General features: G+C 43.1%; 1 protein-coding gene across 2 annotated transcripts in view; it reads right to left on the bottom strand.

The window, feature by feature from the left end:
• LOC110526271 (T-cell immunomodulatory protein) overlaps positions 1–26,671 on the bottom strand; it is a 111,824-nt gene that overhangs the window by 80,417 nt on the left and 4,736 nt on the right. For both annotated transcript variants that reach the window (XM_021607083.3, XM_090238440.1), the window contains exons 7-8: positions 10,750–10,808; positions 5,762–5,843 (exon numbers count right to left, since the gene is read on the bottom strand). In XM_021607083.3, the coding sequence (XP_021462758.2) occupies positions 5,762–5,843; positions 10,750–10,808 (141 nt within the window). The remainder of the gene's footprint in view (positions 1–5,761; positions 5,844–10,749; positions 10,809–26,671) is intronic.

Consider the following 26,671-nt stretch of genomic DNA (forward strand, 5'->3'; position numbering starts at 1 on the left):
AGTGAGAGAGAGAGATAGGAGGAGAGAGAGAGAGGAGAGCGAGAGAGAGGAGGAGAGAGATAGGAGGAGAGAGAGAGAGAGATAGGAGGAGAGAGAGCGAGCGATAGGAGGAGAGAGAGAGCGATATAGGAGGAGAGAGATATAGGAGGAGAGAGAGAGAGATAGATAGGAGGAGAGAGAGAGAGAGAGAGAGATAGGAGGAGAGAGAGGGATATAGGAGGAGGAGAGAGAGAGATATAGGAGGAGGAGAGAGAGAGATATATAGGAGGAGGGGAGAGAGAGAGAGAGATATAGGAGGAGGAGAGAGAGAGAGAGATATAGGAGGAGGAGAGAGAGAGAGAGATATACGAGGAGGAGAGAGAGAGAGATATAGGAGGAGGAGAGAGAGAGAGAGAGATATAGGAGGAGGAGAGAGAGAGAGAGAGATATAGGAGGAGGAGAGAGAGAGATATAGGAGGAGGAGAGAGAGAGATATAGGAGGAGGAGAGAGAGATATAGGAGGAGGAGAGAGAGATATAGGAGGAGGAGAGAGAGAGAGAGAGATATAGGAGGAGGAGAGATAGGAGGAGAGAGAGGGAGAGCAGTGCCTGGTGAAGCTATGATGCCGGGTGACACCCCCATTGGCATTCATAGGATACGACACAGGACCAATAACAATGCAAATCAGAGGCCGGGCCTGCAGAGAAACCCAGAGATTACACACTCTCCACTCATCCACACCTCCTGTATCCCCCTGGCCCAGGGAACCAGCCTGCAGCCAGACACATTACAACCCCCAAGTCTGTAATCTTATCTGGACCCTGCCATGCAACCAGACCTGGGTAGGGCTAAGGAGGCTCTCTCTGTGTCTGTGTCAATGTGAAAAGTTGTATGTGTGTGTGTGTGTGTGTGTGTGTGTGTGTGTGTGTGTGTGTGTGTGTGCGCCGGTGCGCGCCGATTAAAGAGAAAACTATGTATGAGGTGTTGTCCTTGACGACGACCATTAAGGATTTCAGACTTTCTTACCACGACACTGATCCCAATCCAAAAGCCAAGAACAACGTGTCACTATTTTGCCTCTACAACACTGCTCTCAAAAAGAGACAGAGAAGATGAAGTGTACCACGAGAACATCAGAGAAATATCACACCAGAAGAGATGAAAAAAAAAAAAAAAAAAAACAATGCCTGGGAGAGAGGCAGAAAAAAATAAAACATATCAAGGGATGCATCACAAATACCCCATACATATTCAAAAAGCCTTCCCTGAGAAGACTCTCGGCACACGGACCACTGTAGTTCTACCACCGAGCTGTCACTGTTAAGACACTAATGGAGGAGAGGAAATCCTCCGGGTAGCGTTCAGGTTTTTTTTTTTTTAAACGTCACCTCAGATGTACTCTAGTACATGAGCTACTTCAGCTCGGAGAGAGAGAGAAAAAGAACACAAATCATCATGTCATCAACGTAGTTCCTCTAACTGCATTAGCAGTCAACTCTTCCCGTGGTCCTTAGCTGTGCAGTCTCCATCAATGAATTATGTATTGGGCGCTGTCGCTTTGAGAAATGCAATTACAGCTACGATAAGGCAGATGGGAATGTTTTGTCTGGCGTATGTTGTGCATGCATTAAGACTACGGTGGCGTGGCTACAGTGTGACGGAAGTGTTGCGCCAGCGGATGGTGCCGTTAACCTGCGGCTTAGTTCCAACAGACATTCTAACCGAGTCCTTCTGATGCACGTGTCAAACTCATCCCACGGAATGCCGAGTGTGTCTGCGGGTTTACGCTTCACCCTTGTACTCGATTGGTGAATTAAGGTCACTAATTAGCAAGGAACTCCCCTCACATGGTTGTCTAGGTCTTAACTAAGAGAGGGAGGGGGGGGGGGGGGGGGACTCCTGTCTAATGAGTCTTTGGAAGAAAGGCTCATCCTAGAATTGGTAATACTGAAAAACCACACAATGAATGTGTATACATGTGGAACTAAAATGGAAACAGCCCAACATTATATTACCTTTATCACTATTTGAAAGCTCATAGATTCATGTTATGGATGAATTGTTGATGATACAGTGAGTGTGTGTGTTGGAGAAGAGGTTTAGAGGGAAGGTCACTCCTGTATCCGCCATCTATCACTGAGGTGTAGGCGAAAATTGAAAGCTTGGAGTGTGATCAAAATAATTCCCACTCCGATATCAAGCAGACGCGTCACGCTGCTTGCTTTCCTATCTCCCTCTCTCTAGTCCTCCCTCTCCCAGCTCCATCTCCCTCTCCCAGCTCCATCTCCCTCTCTCTAGTCCTCCCTCTCTCTAGTCCTCCCTCTCCCAGCTCCATCTCCCTCTCCCAGCTCCATCTCCCTCTCTCTAGTCCTCCCTCTCCCAGCTCCCTCTCTCTAGTCCTCCCTCTCCCAGCTCCATCTCCCTCTCCCAGCTCCATCTCCCTCTCTCTAGTCCTCCCTCTCTCTCTAGTCCTCCCTCTCCCAGCACCCTCTCTCTATCTCTAGTCCTCCCTCTCCCAGCTCCCTCTCTCTCTCTCTAGTCCTCCCTCTCCCAGCTCCCTCTCTCTCTCTAGTCCTCCCTCTCCCAGCTCCATCTCTCTCTAGTCCTCCCTCTCCCAGCTCCCTCTCTCTCTCTAGTCCTCCCTCTCCCAGCTCCATCTCTCTCTCTCTCTAGTCCTCCCTCTCCCAGCTCCCTCTCTCTCTCTCTAGTCCTCCCTCTCCCAGCTCCATCTCCCTCCCTCTCTCTCTCTCTCTCTCTCTCTCTAGTCCTCCCTCTCCCAGCTCCATCTCCCTCTCTCTAGTCCTCCCTCTCCCAGCTCAATCTCCCTCTCTCTAGTCCTCCCTCTCCCAGCTCAATCTCCCTCTCTCTAGTCCTCCCTCTCTCTCTCTCTAGTCCTCCCTCTCCCAGCTCTATCTGCACACTTCCAGCTTTTCTGTGCCCTTTTTTCCTTTTTATTTCTCACACATTGAAATCATTTGAGTCTTTGAAGCACCCAGTCTCCTCTTTCATTCCTCTCCCGGAGGTCATATCCCCCCCCCCCCCCCCATCTCCAAAAAACAGGTGCTCTGAATCCAATATATATATTTTTAATTAGGTGCTGATATTCAAATCAGCACCAAAGGCTCTCAGGGAACAAAAGTGAAATCAAGGATAACGTGCTTTGAAGATCACGCTCAATTAAGCTCTTTAAACTCGTTGCAGGCGTGTGCTGGCCTTTGCTCCCGGTGCTCATGCCTACCTGGCTTGATGTGGTGACAGGGGCCACGTTAGCATCATAATGCCCTTGGTGACTGGTGGAGGGCCTATCAAGAAGCGGCTGCTACAATTGAGCATATTTCTCCCAGCACTGTGTTTGGGTGAGGGTGTATGTGTCTGTCAGTTTTGGATATTCCATCCCCTCCCTAGGTCCTGCCATATCAAAGACAATCTCTTCTAAAGCAGGCCAGAGCGCCACATTGTGCTCCATCGATCTAGTAGTCAGTCAGCAGCAACCTCACCACTGAGTCGTTACTTTACTGGCAGAGATTAACAAATGTATGCGTGCGTGCGTGCGTGCGTGTATGATGTGGGAGAACCTTTTCAAGTGCAAGCAAGCGCAGAAAAAGAAAAGGATGCAAAATATAATGAATTGAAGTGGTTATTAGAAGGTAATGAGAGGGCAACGTGCAGTAATTGGGAGCACCAACATCAACACTCCTTGTGTTTCATACAATGAATGGTCAGTCCGTCTTGATTCGTTTGTCATCCTTTTCCATTTAAACAGTAACACCTGCACATGTGACAATGATACTCAGCTGGCCCCTCCCCAGATGTTGTGTTAAACGCTCTACAACAAAGCTTTCTTAGTATCCAACAAGTTTTCTGCCCTTAACCTTGTTCTGAACACCTCCAAAACAAAGGTCATGTGGTTTGGTGAGAAGAATGCCCCTCTCCCCACAAGTGTGATTGCTACCTCTGAGGGTTTAGAGCTTGAGATACTCCCAAGTGCTAGTATGAGGTGACTATGGCTAGACAGTACACTGTCCTTCTCTCAGCACATATCAAAGCTGCAGGCTAAAGTTAAATCTAGACTTGGTTTCCTCTGTCGTAATCGCTCCTCTTTCACCCCAGCTGCCAAACTAACCCTGATTCAGATGACCATCCTACCCATGCTAGATTACGGAGACGTAATTTATAGATCGGCAGGTATGGGTGCTCTCGAGCGGCTAGATGTTCTTTACCATTCGGCCATCAGATTTGCCACCAATGCTTCTTAAAGGACACATCACTGCACTCTATACTCCTCTGTAAACTGGTAATCTCTGTATACCCGTTGCAAGACCCACTGGTTGATGCTTATTTATAAAAAACCCTCTTAGGCCTCACTCTCCCCTATCTGAGATTTCTACTGCAGCCCTCATTCTCCACATACAACACATGTTCTGCCAGTCACATTCTGTTAAAGGTCCCCAAAGCACACACATCCTCGTCTTTTCAGTTCGCTGCAGCTAGTGACTAGAATGAGCTGCAACAAACACTAAAACTGGACAGTTTTATCTCCATCTCTTCATTCAAAGACTCATTTATGGACACTCTTACTGACAGTTGTGGCTGCTTTGCATGATGTATTGTTGTCTCTACTTTCTTGCCCTTTGTGCTGTTGTCTGTGCCCAATAATGTTTGGACCCTGTTTTGTGCTGCTACCAATGTTGTGCTGCTGCCATGTTGTGTTGCTACCATGTTGTTGTCATGTTGAGTTGCCACCATGCTGCTTTGTCATGTGTTGCTGCCATTGTCATCTCAGGTCTCTCTTTATGTAGTGTTGCCTCTCTTGTCGTGATGTGTTTTGTCCTATATTTGTATTTAATTTATTCATATGTTATATCCCAGGCCCCGTGTAGCGTCATAAACTGTGGCAAAAGCAAAGCGCATTCCAGTTGATCCTTATTAACCTCCAGAGTCTGAAAGTGTAGAAGCGTTGACAAGATCTATCCCTCTTAATCTGTAGGTCTTTGAGCACCTCCGCTTAACCTTCCTCACCATGGTAACAGCTTGAAGTGACATTTCCATAGTAACAAAAGTGAAAAGAAGATAAAAAAAAATTAAAAAAGATTGAAAAAGGGAAAAGTTCTTGTTTGCTCAGATAAGCTTGAGATTTGAACATAAAATGGCCAAGTCCATCTGAAATAAAGAATTAAATACACACAGAAAACCACATAGGTAATTTCCCTTGGTATTTCCCTGGGCTCATGAATCATTTGCATTTTGGGATGAGGAAATTTGTACTCTAAATATTTCATGACACCCCTGACTGTTAAAATATTGATATTGGCAATGATGTGTATGTATATATTTGTTTGTGTGTGTTTCATCCAGTAAAAATTCAACAAATAGTTTACTTAAAGTGGATAGGATGCTTCATGATATGGAGTAGATTAGAACCCTGTGGTCGATCAAGAAATCAATTCTAAAAATGTTGTCCGGCCACCTTGTTTTGGACCTACTTCAACTTTAAGATTACAACTCATTTACTAGGACTGAGATTTTACTTCAACGCCCAAGCCAACAAACTTCAGAAACAAGGAGTAAAGACGAGACGTTCTAACTAGATAAGATGTTGGGAAACTCTGTGCTCTCTCTCTGTCTGGGAAATCCTATTAGATCAGAGCTGTTTGAAAATGTCATCCCCGAAGAGCAGAGAGTTACGTTTAGGGGCCTTTGAAGACAGACACCAACAATTCCTGGCACTGCAAAAGAGCAATGATGGAACAGGGAGTTTAAAAGACCGAATGAGAAAACTCACCAAAGTCGACAAAACAAGACTGGCCAACTTTCTTGACATTTTCTGGTATACGTCCGGGCTGGGTTTTGGTAAAGTTCCCATCCTGAAAGAAAAAGTAAAGTTCATATTAAACGCAGAATGATTTTTCCTTTGAGATAAACATAAACACAAGTTGCCAGAGTAGATACAGTAGGCTACTGTACATTTCAAAACTGAATGATTGAGTGAAAGGACAAGTAGCATGGTCCTTTGACCAACCATTAGTCAGGGGCTGCTTTAATTGTGTGGGCAGGCGGAGTAGGTGACAGGGGACACAGTGCGTGACAGGGGACACAGTGGGTGACAGGGGACACAGCGGGTGACAGGGGACACAGCGGGTGACAGGGGACCAGTAGAAAAGTGCAGCGAGGGCAACAGCAGGGAAGGAGCAGGCATGATCAGCCTGACGTTTGAATTGATTTCAGCTCAGTGGTGTGCTGAACTACAGGAGCTCCATGCAGTTAGCAGTCATGCTAAGAGTCAGCCAATGGAACAGACAGTGCTTTGGTATTGAATGCCGAGAGAGAGAGAGAGAGAAAAAAAAAAAATGCTCACACACATACACACCCACATGTAACGAACGGCACAACAGCCAAACTGCAGTCTACACTCTTAACAAAACCACCTCCAGTTGTCACCTCGCTTCCAACATCAGTTGTTAGCACATCAGACATCGAGAGATAATAAATAGTCTGCGAGAGATTACACACAGATTTAGTAGTGAGGAGACATGGGCTTCAGGGCTATTTTAGGATAATCTTAGAGATGGAGTTGTGTCAATGCCAATCTGTTAGCAGATTAATTATAAGGTGATGGAGAGGGCCTTGAGCTCAATGGGAGTCATGGTCATCACTAAATTAGTGTTTGTTGGAGAAATGAGCTCATGATCAGCTAGATACAGTGGGGTCCGAAATTATTGACACCCTTGATAAAAAGAGGAGCAAAAATGACTGTGTAATTCTACCCTGTATATTGTATGCAAAACAAATTGAGAAATTGTATTATTTTATACTAATACAATTGCTGAAAGGAATATATATTTTTTAAACAAGTTATCTTTTTTTTCTCTCTCAAAAAGATAGGGTGCCAATAATTTCAACACCTATGTTTTCAATACTTTGTGCACCCTCTCCTTGCAATGATAAGGGCACTGAGATTGGAGTACACTTTGTAACGGATCTTAGACCATTGCACCATACCGAATATTTCCAGATCATTGATATCCTTCGGTCTGTGCTTATAAACTCACTGCCCTCTTCAATTCAAACCACAGGTTTTCAATGGGTTCAAGTCCGGAGACTGAGATCAGTGTTTGTATTATTATTTTATACAGTATTTTTTTCTCATGTTTTATAAAAAGGTACCAATAATTTCGGAGGTGACTATATGTGATACACTCTGATATAAATCTGGATGGCTGAGCTTTGAGATTCAAGCTGGAATAGTCTCTCTATACAAATGGTTTCTGTTTACCGAAAATAAATATGGCAGAAGTATCAGTGCGTGTCTGTGTTCTTATTAGACTCTGGCCTCTTGGGGGACTGGTGTCCAGTGACCAACACAGTGACATTCATGAACACAGAGCTCTCAGCGGACCCTGACGCAAGGCCCCAGAGAGCAGGAGCATTCTCCTGTTACCACACAAAAGACCCTCTGGCCTTTACTCTCCAGCCAGAGGGAACACGCTGCACCCAAGAACCATGCAGCTAGCTACATATAGAAACACACTAGCAGGCTGGGATACACACGGCTCAGTTGTAGGTTCTGCCGGCTTCTTGCAACTCAAACATATGCCCCGTTACCTTAGAACAGGGGTGGGCAATTCCAGTCCTCGAGGGCCTGATTGGTGTCACAGTTTTGGCCCAGCCCCAGCTAACACACCTGACTCCAATAATCACCTAAATCATGATCGTCAATTTAGAATGCAATTTGATTAATCAGCTGCGTTTGCTAGGGATGGAGAAAAGGTATGACACCAATCATGCCCTCGAGGACTGGAGTTGCCCACCCCTGCTTAGAGTGTGAGGTCCCAAAAAGATAACGCCAAATACTTTTCTCAAACAGGAGTTGCTTTAGTTTTGAAACCATCATGTGAATGCAGCAGGACTTCCCTCCCTACTCCGTGACTCTACATGATGTGACATAATGAATCGTGTATTTGGAACACAAACAGAAAAGGGGGAGATATTGGGGGGGCTGTAAAACTCTTCCGCTCTCCTTATCTCCTTCTCCCTTCTGGAGCAGCAGATGTGGCCCGGCCCGGTAGGAGAGCAGAGGCCTGCCGAGCGACCCATTAGTGATTTATGACATCTGAGAATAGTTTCAGCAAGAAAACAGAAAAAAAACATCCCATTCGTTCACTGCTCTTCCTTTATGCTTGTGCTTATTTATTACCTGGCAGTCAGACAAAAAGTAAGCAGCTTTTCAGACTGAGCGAGCATGTGAGCGTCTCCTCTGGTTTTGTCAAAGTGTGTGATCCCAGACCTGCCCATCCATCACGCCTCTCTCTCTCTCTCTCTCTCTCCGTTAGTCAGTACCCACCTACCAAGCAGCTACGGCATGGCAGGACGCACCGCTCCGCATTGTGGCTCGGCTGATTGGGTCTGTGTTACGTTACACAGTGATCATCTGATTGAGTCTGGGGTTGACTCATGGAGCACCTATGATGATGTGTTTGGAGAACACAGACATCTGGATGGTTAAATCTGTGTGTGACTAACTCGTGGAGAACGGTCGCTGGACCAATTGCGGGCGTGATTTAAAAACAAGATCGAGTTGTGTGATTACCTCACGGTGCCCATCTGACTGGGAGTTTTAAAAATCACACACACAGGGGCTTCCCGAGTGGCGCAGCATTCTAAAGCACTGCGTCGCCGTGCTTGAGGTGTCACTATAAACCCGGGTTTGTTCCTGGGTTGTGTCACAACCGGCCGTGATCGGGAGTCCCATAGGGCAGCGGACAATAGGCCCAGCGTCGTCCAGGTTAGGGGAGGGTTTGGCCACAGGGGCTTTTACTTGGCTCATTACACTAGCGACTCCTTGTGGCTGGCCGTGCACCTGCAGGCTGACGCCGGTTATCAGTTGACTGGTGTTTCCTTCGACACATTGGTGCGGTAGGCTTCCGGGTTAAGCGAGCGGGTGTTAAGAAGTGCGGTTTGGCGGTTCATGTTTCAGGAAGACGCATGACTCGACCTTTGACTGCCGAGCCCTTTGGGGAGTTGCAGTGATAAGACAAGATCGAAATTGGGGAGAAAGAAGAGGTAAAAACCAACAACAGAAATATAATACGATACAGTCAGGAACGTGTTAACCATCTCTAGAGTATAGTAGGGGAGATCTAAGTCTTTGTGATTGACTGGTGGTGGCCTACTGATTTGAGGCATGGTAGCCGTTCGTGATTACATCTGTTGTGTTGCCTTTCTGATTGAGTGAAGAGAGCTGATTGAAGTGTGAAGATCCGCAGACTACAGCAGCAGGTTCTGTTTACACAGAGCGCATTTGGTGTGTCTCTCATGCAACGATGCACTTTTCGAATTCACTTTACTGCGACTACTGAAAAAACTAATCAAAGTATCAAACAGCTAATGCTTTCCCTGCATGTTTGTTTAGCAGGAACGGCTCCTTCAGCTGGTGAATTGACAGATCATATCAGGTATTAAAGTAAATGGGTTGTCCACGGCTTGGCATTAGCCAATGAAAAGCGTCCCCTCTGCCTTTGCATTCTCCACAAACAAAGGCTGTTCTTGCATAATCAGAGAGAAGAGCAGAAGGGTGCCCAGGGAGTCTTCAGAAAGAAAAAAGTCATTAAAATGAAGTGTTGAAATGGGCTAAAGCACTGGCCCGTGAACTGCGGCTGTTAAACGAAAGCCCACCCAGTAAAGGCGGCAGCCAGGGATTACTGGGGTCTTACACAGAGGAAACCAGGAAATTAGCCCCTGGTTGTGTCTGTCACATAGTGTGTGCATGTGTTACGTTGGTGAATTCAATCATGGACACACTTCAATAACTTTGTTGCCACCAACCACTGGTGCATTCTATCATCAACTCCAAAACCAAACTCCTCTTCCTCCCAAAATAAGTCATAGAAACAAAAAGAAGAACAACAGGTAAGGGTAAACTGGCTGGATGAATCAGATGGGATTAACGATTGGTGAACACACCCCTGCTTTTAATCACCAACCCAAGTATTCCCTGCTGTACCGTCTGTCTTTGGCTGGTGCACTGTGCAGTGTCCCTACAGGCTGAAGCAAAGCAGCACGGCCCGTGGAGATTACGTCCATAAAAATAGATTATTAAAGCACAAGTCAGATTGGTTCCCTCCAGCTCATAGACAGACCAGTGGCAGCATTGGAGAGGTCAAACTCAGCGGGAGGTGAACAGTGTCCATCTACAGTACTACACCAAAGAAAGTCTATTTTTCTCCCCTGCCCCCCATTTTCATCCATTTTGCCCTCCTTCCTCGGTCACATTTTTCATATACCTGCAACCTCAACCCTTCCCTTTCCCTCTCTTCTTCTTCACAACAGGCGGGTGCCCTGCTTGTGCTTTGTGAGCCTCCGCTTGCTGAATTTTAAATACCCCTAAAAAACCTGAACTGACTGTATCAGTGCACTTGCAGAATGCAAACTACCACAACAGCGGAAGTGCCGAATAAAATCTACCAAAAATAAAGTATCTCTGAAACGACTGTGCTGTGAGAGAAACAATTACATTTACACGTGTCATTTAGAAGACCCTCTTATACCAAGCGACTTTAAGAAGCAATTATGATTAAGTGCCTTGCTCAAGGGCACGTCGGCATATTTTTTACCTAGTCTGCTTGGGGTTTTGAACCAGCGGCCTTTCGGTTACTGGCCCAACGATAGGCTACCTGCCGCTCCAACTAAAAACTTTACCCATGTTTTCACTGAGTAGAGATCGTCAATTGTAGACAAGAGTCAACATAAAAGACAAATGTGATTGTGCCGTACCTTATTAATCCACGTCTCGAAGCCAAGACCATTGTCATCTTGGGTTGTGAGGAACAAATCTGAAAATAGAATGAGAGAAAATATGCTATTATTCACTGGGAGCCATTTCCCTAGAAGAACCAAAGAAAACAAGAGACAAATGGAACTGTCTGAGGCATACAGTGTTTTTCAGAGGTTTACAATAGAGAACAGAAGCCAACAGTATAGATACAGAAGCTATAGCAACCCTTGACTGTGCAGTAAAAAAAGTTAAGTAGATTTGCTTGTGGAGCCAGAATGGTTGATGGGAGCGGCGTGAGTCCGCTTGATGTACAAGTACACATCCTGGAGAGGATGCTAGTCTATCGCAGGGCCTTACCCACAATCTATCTCCTTTATTGCTGAGTGCCAAGCAGAGACGGATCGGGTCACATTTTTACAGTATGTGGTATGACTCAGCCGGGGATCAAACACCCAACCTTCCAATCTCAGGGCGGACACTCACACTAACCACAAGGCCACTGAATTAGTTGGGTTTCTGACTGTGCAGTGCTGTTCATCAAATTGATTATTCTCTACTGTCTTCAGCTAGTCTGTTTCTCCTGCATTGTACTGTCCAATCACACTTCAGTTCACAGTGTGAAACAAGTAGGCCCAATGGCCAGAGAAAGAGATGGGAGCATGATGAAAAGTAAAGTGTTTTCTTTTCTTACATAATATACAGTACCGGTCAACAGTTTGGACACACCTACTCATTCAAGGGATTTTCTTTATTTTTTACTATTTTCTACATTGTAGAATAATAGTGAAGACATCAAAACTATGAAGTAACACATATGGAATCATGTAGTAATACCCAAAAAAAGTGTTAAACAAATCTAAATATATGTTATATTTGAGATTCTTTAAAGTAGCCACCCTTTGCCTTGATGACAGCTTTGCACACTTGGCATTCTCTCAACCAGCTTCATGAGGTAGTCACCTGGAATGCATTGCAATTAACAGATGTGCCTTGTTAGAAAGTTCATTTGTGGAATTTATTTCCTTCTTAATGTGTATTATGGCAAGAACAGCTCAAATAAGCAAAGAGAAATGACAGTCCATCATTACCTTAAGACATGAAGGTCAGTCAATACGGACAATGTCAAGAACTTCGAAAGTTTCTTCAAGTGCAGTCACAAAAACCATCAAGCGCTATGATGAAACTGGCTCATGAGGATCACCACAGGAAAGGAAGCCCTAGAGTTACCTCTGATGCAGAGTATACGTTCATTAGCGTTACCAGCCTCAGAAATTCCAGCCCAAATAAATGCTTCAGAGTTCAAGTAACAGACACATCTCAACATCAACTGTTCCGAGGAGAATGCGTGAATCAGGCCTTCATAGTCACATTTCTGCAAAGAAACCACTAAAGGACAACAAGAAGAAGAGACTTGCTTTGGCCAAGAAACACGAGCAATGGATTTTTGATTCCAACCGCCGTGTCTTTGTGAGACGTAGATTAGCTGAACAGATGATCTCCGCACGTGTGTTTCCCACCGTGAAGCATGGAGGAGGAGGTGTGATGGTGCTTTGCTGGTGTCACTGTCAGGGATTTATTTAGAATTCAAGGCACACTTAACCAGCATGGCTACCACAGCCTTCTGCAGCGATAGGTCATCCCATCTGGTTTGCGCTCAACACGACAATGACCCAACACGCTATTTGACCAAGAAGGAGAGTGATGGAGTGCAGCATCATATCTCCCGACCTCAACCAAATTGAGATGGTTTGGAATGAGTTGGACCACAGAGTGAAGGAAAAGCAGCCAACAAGTGTTCAGCATATGTGGGAACTCCTTCAAGACTGTTGGAAAAGCATTCTAGGTGAAGCTGGTTGAGCAAATGCCAAGAGTGTGCAGAGCTGTCATCAAGGCAAAGGGTGGCTACTTTGAAGAATCCGATATGTAAAGCTTATTAAAGAGCAGTGTTACTAGCAAGAGCAGTGTGCGGGTTTCTTCTTTTTTCTCGTTTTATTCAACTTTTACCATGCACCTGCAAAAAAGATTAGATGTGCGAGTGCCTTTAGAATTTTGAATTACTTTGAAGAATCTAAAACATAACATATTTTGATTTGTTTAACACTTTCTTCGGTTACTACATGATTCCATATGTGTTACTTCAGAGTTTTGATGGCTTCACTATTATTCTACAATGTAAAAAAATAGTAAAAATAAAGAAAAACCCTTGCATGAGTAGATGTGTTCAAACTTTTGACTGGTCCAGTACACATTTCAGTGCTTTTCTTTTGACATCCGCTCCACAGCAATTATTCTTAATTTCTCACAATTTAAAAAGCTATTTGTACATTAACTAATGGTCGTGATTAACCCTTGGGCTCTTTGTGGGCTCCCTGTTAAGCTCAGGGCTGGGGGAACTCCGCAACACTACTAAGAAATAAGGAAAAAGGATGGAACAACTTAGCTGGGATCCCTATCCCTACAGTTATTCATTAATCTATTGTGAGACTATCACATGCAAGACAGAATACTAAATTAAACTTCTCAACACGTCTTCTAACATTATCAGGGTGGCAGGAAAAAATGCCTACAGGGTCCAATGTGTCTTCTCCACATAGAAATACACTAGTCATAAGTGAAAAGCACTTATATTCTGTGCACTGTAAAAGACAGCATGATAATTTGGATGGCGTCTTCTAATTTCAGTGAGATATTAAAACAGATTTTTGGAGTAGAGTGCTGTCCTTCACTCTTAAGTCAATATTCCTATTCCGCTCATGCAGTGTCTGCTTCATACCGCCCATGGAAATCCAACATCTAACCGTGATAAGCCTAAGTGTGGCAAAATGGAAGGCACACAAAGAAAATTCCACACAACACATGGGCCTTTAATCTGCCTTCATGCAGGCAGATGCCCTTTTCATGGAAGGGAGCAATAATCTCACCCACAGAGAGGCTGCTTTGATCAATGGTCTCACTGTGGGCAGTAGATACAGAGAGGAGTGGGGTGGAGAGGTTATCCATACAGATAGATAGAGACCTTTGGAGACAGACACTACTATACAGTTCATAGTGTGTTGCTGAAGGAACCGCTGAGTTTAGCTGCATTCTCACATTCCACGAGTCTCTCTCTCTCTCTCTCTCTCTCTCTCTCTCACTCCATCTGTGATCTTCAGACGTGTGACCCATGTGGAGTGTGTAGCCTCCTGCAGTCTGCTGATGAGGAGTAAACAGGTTCAATAATCAGGCTATAAAAGGAAGCTCTCCCCAACTAGCAGTGGGTGTCTATCTGCCTGTCTGATTAGAGGGGGCATGGACGAGGCAGGGGAGCTCTCCACATCACTGAGAAATCCTGTAAACACTTACAGTCCCCACGGGCCACTCCTCCTACTCCTCTCCATCATCCTCCTCCTCTCCCTGGTTCACAATAACGGACATACCTCAGTGGCTCTATAAAAGACCTCCGCCCAGTAAAATAAAAACGGCTGTATAAACTTCTTCGGTCACTTGGTTTAACACAGTTGTACGCATACTACACTTCTTTTACAATGGCAACACTATTTGAGTAAGATGGATATCAGGAAAAACCCAGTAGTAGTCAATATAACACAATATAAATGGGATGTGCTCCCACCCATCCAGGACATCTACTAGAAACAGTGCTGGGGTAAGATGGACAAGATTACAAGCTTATTAAAGATGGAAATAATGGAGGTTACTTTTAATGAGGGCATTTCTCAAGTGGCTAGTTTGCGTCAACTACCTTCACTAAAACCACTGCTTTATACTGGCAAACGTTGGTATCGAACCGCAACATTCCGGCATGCCTCATGATTTGTCTGTCTGAGGAGGACCCTCCCCAGATTCCCCCCCCCCTTTTTAAAGTTACCAAGAGATTCCGTCATTCATCCCAGACCCTAATCACTGCTGTTGCCTAGGGTCTGGGTTCCCGAGAATAATTCATTAGGGAAAGCCATTCATCATGACCTTAAAATCCAAAACTAATTACAAAAAGGTGCATAAACTTGCAGGTTGATATACAGTACTGGCAAATGGATAGACTTCAAAACTGATTCGTTCATTTTCAATCCGTGACTCCAATGAATGCATAATTCAGGTATGAGTAAAGGCTCTGGGCTCTAAGTGATATGTCATGTCACAGTCTAGTTGCAGGATTGCAACCACAAAGCTAATTAAAGAAACAGTCTTAATTATTAAAAAGGTGTCCTAAGTAGAAATCGCTCCGGCATTTCCTAGTTGCTAAAATTCAAATAGGTTTTTGCTAAATTCAGTTTGTCACAAAACAAGCAAGTATAGTGTAGAGAATCATTGTACCATTTAAACCGCTGTGAAATATATTTTCTGGTTTACAAAACCGAAAGTAATAGATGAAAAAACAAAACTTAAGAACGGGAAGCATAGAAATAGCACACATAAAACAGATCTACTGCTTCTTAATACCTGTGTTCAATGAGAATGAAAGATCTATAACTTACATTTCTACGTGAATTTGGTCAGGTCGCCAAAAAAGTTACATATTGCAGCTTTAAAATAGAGAACAGATTGTTTAATTACACCAAGACTAACAAGCTGTGGCAATGGAGTAAAAATCAGATGCATCTGCAGATGAAAGCATACGAAGCAGAAAATCCCAAAATAGTGATTTCGAACATCTTAATTCCAAAGTGTTCATCTTTAAATCAGTTGATTGTTTCTCTCACCTCCTCTCTTAGATTAAGGGTGATTATGTTCGATTCAGTTAATATTCTCCTCCTAAGAATAGAAAAATCGAAGAAAACACACAAGACCATGAATATATTTACAGATGAGGTAGGCTAATTGTTACTTGCAGGATAATCATAGTCAATTTGAACCAGCCATTACAGATCCGATGACTGGGTATCTGTTTACCTCTCTTTATCATGGAGCCTGACGTAGCCCATTCAATGTCCTTTCAGTCTTACTGCCTCCTTAATTGAATAGTCAGGAGTGTCACTGATAATAATATGGAGTGACATTAAAAAAAGGAAAAGAGTGATTATTGATCATGTTCCAGAACTCCAGATTAAATTAGATTCAAATTATAGAGAAAGTATTTATATAGTCTTGATTAACAGTGTTAATTTCACACTCTCATTTTAGACCACTTGTATATGTGGACCAACCCTGCAATTCACACAGTGCCTTTTCTTCATTGGCTGACGGAGGTTTCCCAGCATGCATTGCGAAAGCCTCTGTGCTCTATTCTGTGGTTGTTTGTGTGTTTTTCAAGCCCAGCTTGGCATACTACCTCTCCATTATGGCATGCATATTTCAAAGAACTCCAGGATTAAAATATTAACGAGCACATTTTAGATTATACCTTTAGGGGAAACATGCCATAAAAAGTTGTTGTTCTATTCATGCCCTGACAGACTTCACACATACAGGTCTACATAGAAACTGCAATGCAGCAGCTAAACATTTGTTTGTTATGGGAATTACTTGATTGATTAGTGTCTATGGAACTGACAATTAATCATGAAATGACTATGCAAACAGTTTGGAGAAAGGCGCAAAGCATGATCCCAAACGTATTTACAAAACATACATTTACAACAAAAAAACGTGTATCTATCCATCTGGCTTGCTGTGTTACACACATATTATCTATCTAATACGGATTACAATGAGAAACATTTTTTTTTAAAGCAAAGGGAGAGAGCTCATGTTTGAGAAGTGGAAACATTATCCCGCAGCTTTGTTAGAAATATTAAATTAAGTCTAATGAGAGTGTTTAATCGAGAGCACTGTGTGGAGTTCCATCCCCCACATCCATACTCCCGGTGTTAGGAATACCTGGCCCTATGATGGGTTTCCTGAGGCATCGTGAACACATGTTGGTAGACAGGGAGACCCACAGAAAGGGAGTGGGGTGCTCTAGGGAAGAGGAGACAACTCTGGAGAAATCCCTCGTCTTCTCCAATACCCTATATAACTGACCTTCCCTGTTGCCCATCTTTCTGAGTGGAGGAAGGCGACACAACAAAGTGACGAGTTCATTTCTCTGATACAGAGAGCTGGCGTACATTACAGCAACTACGGCAGACAAACAGCACGAGAAGAATAGTAAGCTGTAGACGTGAGAAGGAGAGTGGGAGATTCTAAAGCAAAGCAAATCAATGTTGTTGGCTTCTACATGTTGGGTATGCAGATGACTCCGGAAAGAATCTCCAGATCCAATCTAGAAGGAATATAGCTTCCATCTAAAATCGATCCTCAATTTGACTTATTTTCAAGGAAAACACTAGGCTTGTGTGTGTAGTTGGAGAGGGATGCTTTGGAGTTATTCATAACCTCTCAATCAGATTTGTTAAGGGGATTGGAAGCAATTTAAGGCATCTGCTGACGGTTTGACTTGGACTTTATTATAGCTCTCAATTCCATTATAGAGAACGGGAGCAGGGATACAGCTCCATAATATCCCTTCATCACATTACCTTGTGAATAAACAGAGCCACCGTTCTGATCTCTACCCAGGTGGAAGTAGGGCTTTGACACAGTGCATAGTAGAGGGGGGGGGGGGGGGGTTATTCTCTCCCTCCCCAACCACCTGCATCTCTCTCACACTTATTTTCTGCCTGAGATCCTTTCATTATTGCTGGTAAATCCTAGACGGGGACCTTCAGCTAAGGGTTGAGGATTACAGGTAAGGATAGCTTGAGCTGCAAGACAGAAGCAAACATGCAAATAGTCTCGCTGTGAGCCGAGGTGGCTATTACTGGGTTTTTATGTCAGTCGCAGACCGCCTGCCACTGCAGTTTGCAGCCTTTGGTAAGATAGAGCTGCAAGAGTATGGTAGCATGAGAACATTTCTTGCTAAACACTAATCAATGCAATTCCAGATTAATCTCATGGTAAATAACCCCAGAGCTTTCAGAGTATTGCTGTTTCTGATTGCAGAGAAAATTCTCCTCAAACTAATTCTCTGAATCCATCAATTGATGTTACACCCAGAGTTGAAAAAAATGCACATGTTCATTCTCAAAGTTAAAGACTATTAGTGCTGAGATTATTTATATATATATAAATACAGTTGAAGTTGGAAGTTTACATACACTTAAGTAGGAGTCATTAAAACTCATTTTTCAAACACTCCACAAATTTCTTGTTTACAAACTATAGTTTTGGCAAGTCGGTTAGGACATCTACTTTGTGCACGACACAACTAATTTTTCCAACAATTGTTTAGACAGATATTTCACTTATAATTCACTGTATTAATCTGGAATGGTGGGATTAGCCCAGAACTACACGGCAGGACCTGGTCAATGACCTGAAGAGAGCTGGGACCACAGTCTCAAAGAAAACCATTAGTAACACACTACGCCGTCATGGATTAAAATCCTGCAGCGCACGCAAGGTCCCCCTGCTCAAGCCAGCGCATGTCCAGGTCCGTCTGAAGTTTGCCAATGACTATCTGGATGATCCAGTAGAGGAATGGGAGAAGGTCATGTGGTCTGATGAGACAAAAATAGAGCATTTTTGGTCTAAACTCCACTCGCCATGTTTGGAGGAAGAAAAAGGATGAGTACAACCCCAAGAACACCATCCCAACCGTGAAGCATGGAGGTGGAAACATCATTCTTTGGGGATGCTTTTCTGCAAAGGGGACAGGACGACTGCACCGTATTGAGGGGAGGATGGATGGGGCCATGTATCGCAAGATCTTGGCCAACAACCTCCTTCCCTCAGTAAGAGCATTGAAGATGGGTCATGGCTGGGTCTTCCAGCATGACAAAGACCCAAAACACACAGCCAGGGCAACTAAGGAGTGGCTCCGTAAGAAGCATCTCAAGGTCCTGGAGTGGCCTAGCCAGTCTCCAGACCTGAACCCAATAGAACATCTTTGGAGGGAGCTGAAAGTTCGTATTGCCCAGTGACAGCCCCGAAACCTGAAGGATCTGGAGAAGGTCTGTATGGAGTGGGCCAAAATCCCTGCTGCAGTGTGTGCAAACCTGGTCAAGAACTACAGGAAACATATGATCTCTGTAATTGCAAACAAAGGTTTCTGTACCAAATATTAAGTTCTGCTTTTCTGATGTATCAAATACTTATTTCATGCAATAAAATGAAAATTACTTAAAAATCATACAAATGTGATTTTCTGGATTTTTGTTTTAGATTCCTTCTCTCACAATTTAAGTGTACCTATGATTTAAAAAATGACAGACCTCTACATGCTTTATAAGTAGGAAAACCTGCAAAATCGGCAGTGTATCAAATACTTGTTCTTCCCACTGTATGTATGTATGTATGTATGTATGTATGTATGTATGTATATATATTTTTTTACGAAAACGTGGTAATTAACTACAATGACCATAATCAATTGCGCGATGGCTTAAACTTGTCCGGTCTGTGTGGAGCAGACACAGAGACTGAGAGAAGAGAGACGTGCGATCAAGAGGGATAGAAAGCAGTAGCTTCGCGAGCCTGAAAATACATTTGATCTAAGTCAGGGGTGTCAAACTCATTCCAGAGGGCCGAGTGTCTGAGGCTTTGTTTGGGGGGGGGGGGGTTCCATTCAATTAAAGACCTAGACAACCAGGTGAGGGGAGTTCCTTGTACTTAATTCATCAATCAAGTACAAGGTTTGAGCAAAAAACCCGCAGACACTCGGCCCTCCATGGAATGAGTTTGACACGTGAGACAGCAGCAGGTAGCCTAGTGGTTAGAGTGTTTGGCCAGTAACCGAAAGGTTGCTAGATCAAATCCCCGGGCTGACAAAGTAAAAAATCTGTCATTCTGTCCCTGAACAAGGCAGTTAACCCACAGTTCCTAGGCCATCATTGTAAATAAGAATTTGTTCTTAACTGACTTGCCTAGTTAAATAAAGGTTAAATTAAATCAAAATACTTTGAAGAACAACTTAAATTGTGATTTTATCACAGTATAGGCAGCAGATCTAAAGAGATGAGATGATGACTTGGAATGAATTGATAAAGTCATCAAATAAAATATTTTATTCAAGTAAAGTAACGTGAATAAATGTTGGTTATTAAGTGATAAGCAGTAAATGGGCAGTCACTAACACCAAGGGACTTTGATTAACAGTTTAATGCAGTGTTGTTAGAGCATTCAACACACAATGCATAGTGCATATAAAAAATATCCAAACGGAAACGGATAACCGTGATTACTTTTTAATAATCGAACGGAAACCGAACCGACCTCAAAAAGAACTAATCGCTCAGCACTAACGGCAAGAAAGCACTCCTACTAGGTTATCGTACAGTCAACACAGAGGAGCAGCAGAGTCATGTCAGCAGGCCAAATGATGAGTTTGGGACTAACTAAACGAAACATGAAATCTCCTCCTCCTTCCATTCGACCCACTATGATGATTAAAGAGCCATAATAAATCCCTGGGTCAGCCACTAAGGACTGGTAATTGGAGAGAGATTCTGTTTGGAGAAAATGAAGAGGAAACAAACAGCAGCTGATGAAAAATGAGGGCGAGCAGATTTGTAGCTAATTATAGTGCATCCACAGCTCTCTCTCACAAGTTTCACACAATGCTCACACTGTATGTGGGATGCTCAGCCATCCCTACTGTCCCTACAGCATGTGCTACAGTAGGCTGGCGTTGACACCCTCTCACACACAAGCCTGGGGTTCAGCAAGGTGCAGGGCTGTTAATGAGCAGTCTTGGTGGCTTTTCTCTCCCACCATTGTTCATTTATTCAAGTAGGGTGCTTTGTATTTGGAGTCAGAGGAAGGCAGTCTCCTGAGAGGTTTCCTCCATGCCAGACAGAACACATTCACACAGAGAACATGGCTATGACCTAACGAGGAGGAGTCAAACAGCTGACAGTTGTCAAACAAAAAGATGTCAAATTAACCAGGGCTTTGTTGTGAAATATTTTCTTTGTTTTTCCAATGGGGAAAAATATAGTTAATGGCTTGTCTTGACAAAGATATTTACATGAATGGTGCATAAGGTATGAGAACAATAATACGAGGGTGCAAGAAAACAAAGTACATAATAGTCAGTAATAACCAATCTACAAGATTATCACAGCATCCCATTTCAGAATGATGCAACTGTTAAAGTTGCATCAATAGGCCAACTGCATTTAGAGCTAGTTAAACCATATTAATGCAAATCCACAGTAAGGCTTCTCTACCCTACCTGCATTTAACCAGTGGTTATTACCTAAAGCTCAGAGCCTCCTCAGCCCCTGTGCCAGCAAGGCTGTAAACCAAACATGACATTCCTCTGCATTAGTGTCCTATGAATCCAGACACCTCCCAAGCCCCACCTGTCTGCAGTTATCACTGCTGTGCCCACTCCCATTAGCTGAGATGGGAAAGGGTTGCTTTTAGGCTGCCCCTCTCCATAGGCTTTAATGCCCCTGAGCAGCATATTTGTTAGACTGTTACTCAGCAAACAAGCTGTGACTCCAATTCCCCGCTCAGTGACAGACGGAGGGGAACGGGGGGGGGGGGGGCTTCACCCCTTAGGCCGGAGAGGAGATGGGATCACGCAGGGCCAAGTGAGTTTGATCTCATTTCTCTGTCCAGGGGTTGGAGGCCGCATGTCAATTTGTGAACGAGTGAGGACTCAGAAGGGAAATATGGGTTGAATTAGGCAGCCCACAATGAGGCAAAAATTAAGTCAGAATTGTGTTTGTGTGCGGGTGCTAAATGTTCAGAGCACTGAGATAGGCCTTTCTGTTCTCATCAGTTTGTCAGTTGTGTTTTCATGCATTCTCTTCTCTTACAATGACGGATAGGCCGTCACTGTAGATAAGAATTTGTTCTTAACTGACTTGCCTACTTAAATAAAAGGTTAAATAAAAAAGTTTAAAATGTTGACCTCCCTACTCCAGTCCACGTTTCTGCTGTTGCACAGGAGAAATAAGCCTTTGACATTACAAAAGTTAATGTCATGTCAGTCATCAGTGAAATGGATACAACAACCACCAGACATAAGGAGCCTTCCAGTGTGAGAGCACGGGTGTGAGAGCACGGGAGATAAGCAGGGGTTGTAGCGTCGAGCTACTGAATCCCTGCACCAACACAAAATACTTGAAGAAATGTAATGGTGTAGATAGAATTCAGAATCCCAGGAGAAATACAGGCTAAACAACAGGTAAAAACAACTAGGCCAATATCCCAGAGTAGATCCGTGTGTGACATGAGGATCTAGGGTACATCTCTATGGGACTAGAAAAAGATCTTCATCTCACAGTGGAGTGCTCAAATCTATTATAACATTTAACATTTAATTTCAGACTTGACGAACATCAGGCAGGCAACATTTGAAACGTCAGCCAATGAAAAATCGATGGCAGCCAAATAGCCATTCTGTTGACAGCCGCAGACAATATGCAGCCACCAAAACTGAACAAATGAAAAATGGACATTTACTTGAAGCATTTTAATTAATAATTGCTGTGCTGCTGAAAATGGCAGGGACTTATGCTCCAATGACTACTGCTTGAGCAAGGACAGGACATGGACAGTCAGTGGTTAAAGAGGTTTACTCTCCCCACTACATGGCTATGTTTTCTCTCAAGGACAGTAACCCAGGACTCAGCCCATTGTCCCATTAATTAAGGAAGATGGGAAGGGAGAGATCCAGACTGCCTGGCCAGCTTGAATGAAATATGGCTCTGTCTTCTGCTGGGAGGAGTTGATCAGACCGTGAAACTGCCAATTTAACTTGCCAAATCCCAAATGAGGATTTAGGCATGACATTAAAAGACGCAATGACAGCATTGAGATACCAACAATATGTTGAAGGTTTTGTATTTGTACGATATCGTATGTAGCTTTCAAGGGATGAAAAAACAACTACACAGGCCGGAGAAAAAGGCACGAGAGCTGGACTGAGCCGACACTCTCCATGCAATAATCGCTCTAATAAAATATTGTATCAATGTTTTCCCCATTCAGCTTGTTTGTGTAACTGACATTAAAACGAGTTAGGGACAAACCCAAAAGACTCCATCAAAGTGAGCTTCCGGAGAAGAGCATGAAATTCAGGGCAGGAAAAAGTGAAATCCCATAAATAAATCCTCCATAAGCCAATTCCTGTCAATACACACCGTGTGCCTTCAACCCAAGGCACCTCATTCACAAACATGACATAACACCACCAGAAAATGGAAAGATGCTATTTGCAGGAGAAATAATCTCATAAAACCATTAAGGGAACAACGTAGGTGCATTATGGGGGATTACACCAACTCCTCATACACATTCCATTTCTCTGCCACTTCTGTGGAGCAAATACAGGAGTTTAACTGCTCACTGAAGTCCTGTAACAAGTTTAAGAAGCCCATCCTTGCAGTGGAGCATAGCCTACGTACATTTTTAGGCCTATGTGAGCAATGTTATTGTGACCATTTTGGAGTGTGTGTGTGTGTGTGTGTGTGTGTGTGTGTACTTGCAAACCTATTTGATTCCTGTAGTGAACATGGCTTCACTCCAGACGCCCCTCAAGCTACTTAATCAGAACAACAATGTGGGTTTGACAAAGATTTGACTTAGAGAGAGCAGTTACATATTTCCATGTTGAGTGAGTGCATACAGTAGATCTTTCAATAAAAACTATTTATTCACACAATTTAGTGTTAAGCTTCAGGCAGATACTGCTGTTTGTTTGGTCTTTATGGATGGACCCTGTTTGGTATTATGCTAATATACCACTATAAGCCTGGAGGGGGAGAGTGCTACACATAAGAGGATTGCACTGGAAACAGTAGCACAACCAGAGGCCACAGACATACTGTATACAGTACATCAGTGAGAAATTAGATTATTTATTCATTCATTCATTCATGTATCTATACAAACTGATGTAAACAAATGTACTGTATGTTCAATACTCGGCCAGCTTTCCAGGAAGAGACACGGTGTAAACATTGCACCTCAAAGCCTGGTCCCTCACTAGCCACGCTGTGCTCGTTTTAATTCTGTAATTATTCAAATTAGTAGCGAACACTGGGAAGCAAGTCTAGAATTTATGACAGAATGTACTGTTCCATGTTAAGGTCGGTACAATACCATTATGAGACATAAGTTAATTTCATCCTTTCATGATTGCAATATCTGTATAAAATCTGCGTGGCTGTTATATCATGTTAATTTACAGCATATGTCATGAATGTTACATGCAGGCCTACAGTAGATCTTTAAAAACAATCAATATTACAGAAACGATTCTGTATGAAAAAAAAAAAAAAGAAACGCAATGCTTCTAACATGCAAAATGTGACACAGTGACTCAAAACAGGCTAAACGACTAAATATGCCTTTTAAAATTGTCCAGTTCTGCAATGAGTGAATCCCTTTATAAAGTCCCACTCCAGTAGCGTTGATATGAGGCAAATCTGTTTCCCTCACATTACACCAACAATCAACTTCTCTCTAACAGAAAAAACAATTCCTAATTGGATGCTGCGGGGAGCATTGCAAAGCCACGTTGCCTAGCGACAAGCCATATGATAGTATCGGTTTGGTGTCTTTGAGCATAATGACATTTATAATTATTTGGCAATTACCACTTTTTTCTAATGAGTTCTCACAATCCGATTCCCCGGCATAGCAAAACCATTATAGAGATATAAAACTGTGATACCAACCCCAGGGAACCTCAACGTTCTAGTAAAATATAACCAATAAAATGAAATGCAAAAATCCCTCAAGGTTGTTATGTGATGCTATAGGAGTATTGGAGCTCGTTGGCACGTTACGCATTTATTCCTCGGCTTATTGTGTCAGTACTGACTTGGTGACCTGGGTAGCAGTAGAACCACTCAATTATGTCGGAATTAGCCAATTAGGAGCTTTTTTACAGGGATACTTAACCATCTGTAGTTGTCACAACCTGCTCATCTTAATAAACTACCAGAACATACAGATGAAGTCGGAAGTTTACATACACCTTAGCCAAATACATTTAAACTCAATTTTTCACAATTCCTGACATTTAATCCTAGTAAAAAATCCCTGTCTTAGGTCAGTTAGGATCACCACTTTATTTTAAGAATGTGAAATGTCAGAATAATAGTAGAGAAAATTATTTATTTCAGCTTTTATTTATTTCATCACATTCCCAGTGGGTCAGAAATTTACATACACTCAATTAGTATTTGGTAGTATTGCCTTTAAATTGTTTAACTTGGGTCAAACGTGTTGGGTAGCCTTCCACAATAAGTTGGGTGAATTTTGTCCCATTCCTACTGACAAAGCTGGTGTAACTGAGTCAGGTTTGTAGGCATCCTTGCTCGTACACGCTTTTTCAGTTCTGCCCACAAATTTTCTATGGGATTGAGGTCAGGGCTTTGCGATGGCCACTCCAATATCTTGACTTTGTTGTTCTTAAGCCATTTTGCCAAAATTTGGAGGTATGCTTGGGGTCATTATCCATTTTCAAGATCCATTTGCGACCAGGCTTGAACTTCCTGACTGATGTCTTCAGATGTTGCTTCAATATATCCACATAATTCCACTTCCTCATGATTCCATCTATTTTGTGAAGTGCACCAGTCCCTCCTTCAGCAAAGCACCCGAACAACATGATGCTGCCACCCCCGTGCTTCAAGATTGGGATGGTGTTCTTCAGCTTGCAAGCCTCCCCCTTTTTCCTCCAAACATAACAATGATCATTATGGCCAAACAGTTATATTTTTGTTTCATCAGACCAGAGGACATTTCTCCAAAAAGTATGATCTTTGTCCCCATGTGCAGTTGCAAACTGGGGGTTTTGGAGTAGTGGCTTCATCCTTGCTGAGTGGCCTTTCAGGTAATGTTCATATAGGACTCGTTTTACTGTGGATATAGATACTTTTGTGCCTGTTTCCTCCAGCATCTTCACAAGGTCCTTTGTGGTTGTTCTGGGAATTAATTGCACTTTTCGCACCAAAGTATGTTCATCTCTTGGAGACAGAACGCATCTCCTTCCTGAGCGGTATGACGGCTGCATGGTCCCATGGTGTTTATACTTGCGTACTATTGTTTGTACAGATGAACGTGGTACCTTCAGGCATTGGAAATTGCTCCCAAGGATGAACCAGACTTGTGGAGGTCTACAAAATATTTTGGCTGATTTCTTTTGATTTTCCCATGATGTCAAGCAAAGAGGCACTGAGTTTGAAGGTAGGCCTAGAAATACAGTCACAGGTACACCTACAATTGACTCAAATGATGTCAATTAGTCTATCAGAAGCTTCTAAAGCCATGACAATTTTCTGGAATTTTCCAAGCTGTTTAAAGGCCCAGTCAACTTAGTGTATGTAAACTTCTGACCCACTGGAATTATAAGTTAAATAATCTCTCTAAACAATTGTTGGAAAATTGACTTAGATAGATGTCCTAACCGACTTACCACAACTATAGTTATTTAACAAGAAATTTGTGGAGTGATTAAAAAACAAGTTTTAATGACTCCAACCTAAGTGTATGTAAACTTCCGACTTCAACTGTAGATGAGGAGGATTGAACAGACAACACCATAAGTGGAAGAGAGCGATGAGACATGATACAGACTGGCCATGTGATACTGTAGAGGGGGACAGCGGCTGCTCGACAGTCCAATTTACAGCTTAAATAGGCCTCGACATTGAACAGGAAGCAATTTCAGATCTCTTAAAAGGAGTCGTGGGTAGAGGGTCACTGGATGCAGCTCGGCTGTGTATGTTTACAGCTTTAAACACCACTAAAATTGGAGCTGCGACACGGGATGACCCTCCTCTGATCATCCCTGGATAGGACGCATGATAATAAAATACCTCTCTGTGACACTGCTGACCAGGCCACAAAGATAGCAAGTGGTGGTCCAAACCAAATGAGGTCCACTTAAAATGTTCCACACAAAAACCTAACATGATTTTCCACTTACTGTACCGGCTGTAGTCGATTCGCCAAAACAGTCCTTTTTGTGCATCCTATGGG

Source organism: Oncorhynchus mykiss, chromosome 6 (genome assembly GCF_057628025.1).
Source record: "Oncorhynchus mykiss isolate SJ-2025 chromosome 6, ASM5762802v1, whole genome shotgun sequence".
Taxonomy (NCBI): Eukaryota; Metazoa; Chordata; class Actinopteri; order Salmoniformes; family Salmonidae; genus Oncorhynchus; species Oncorhynchus mykiss.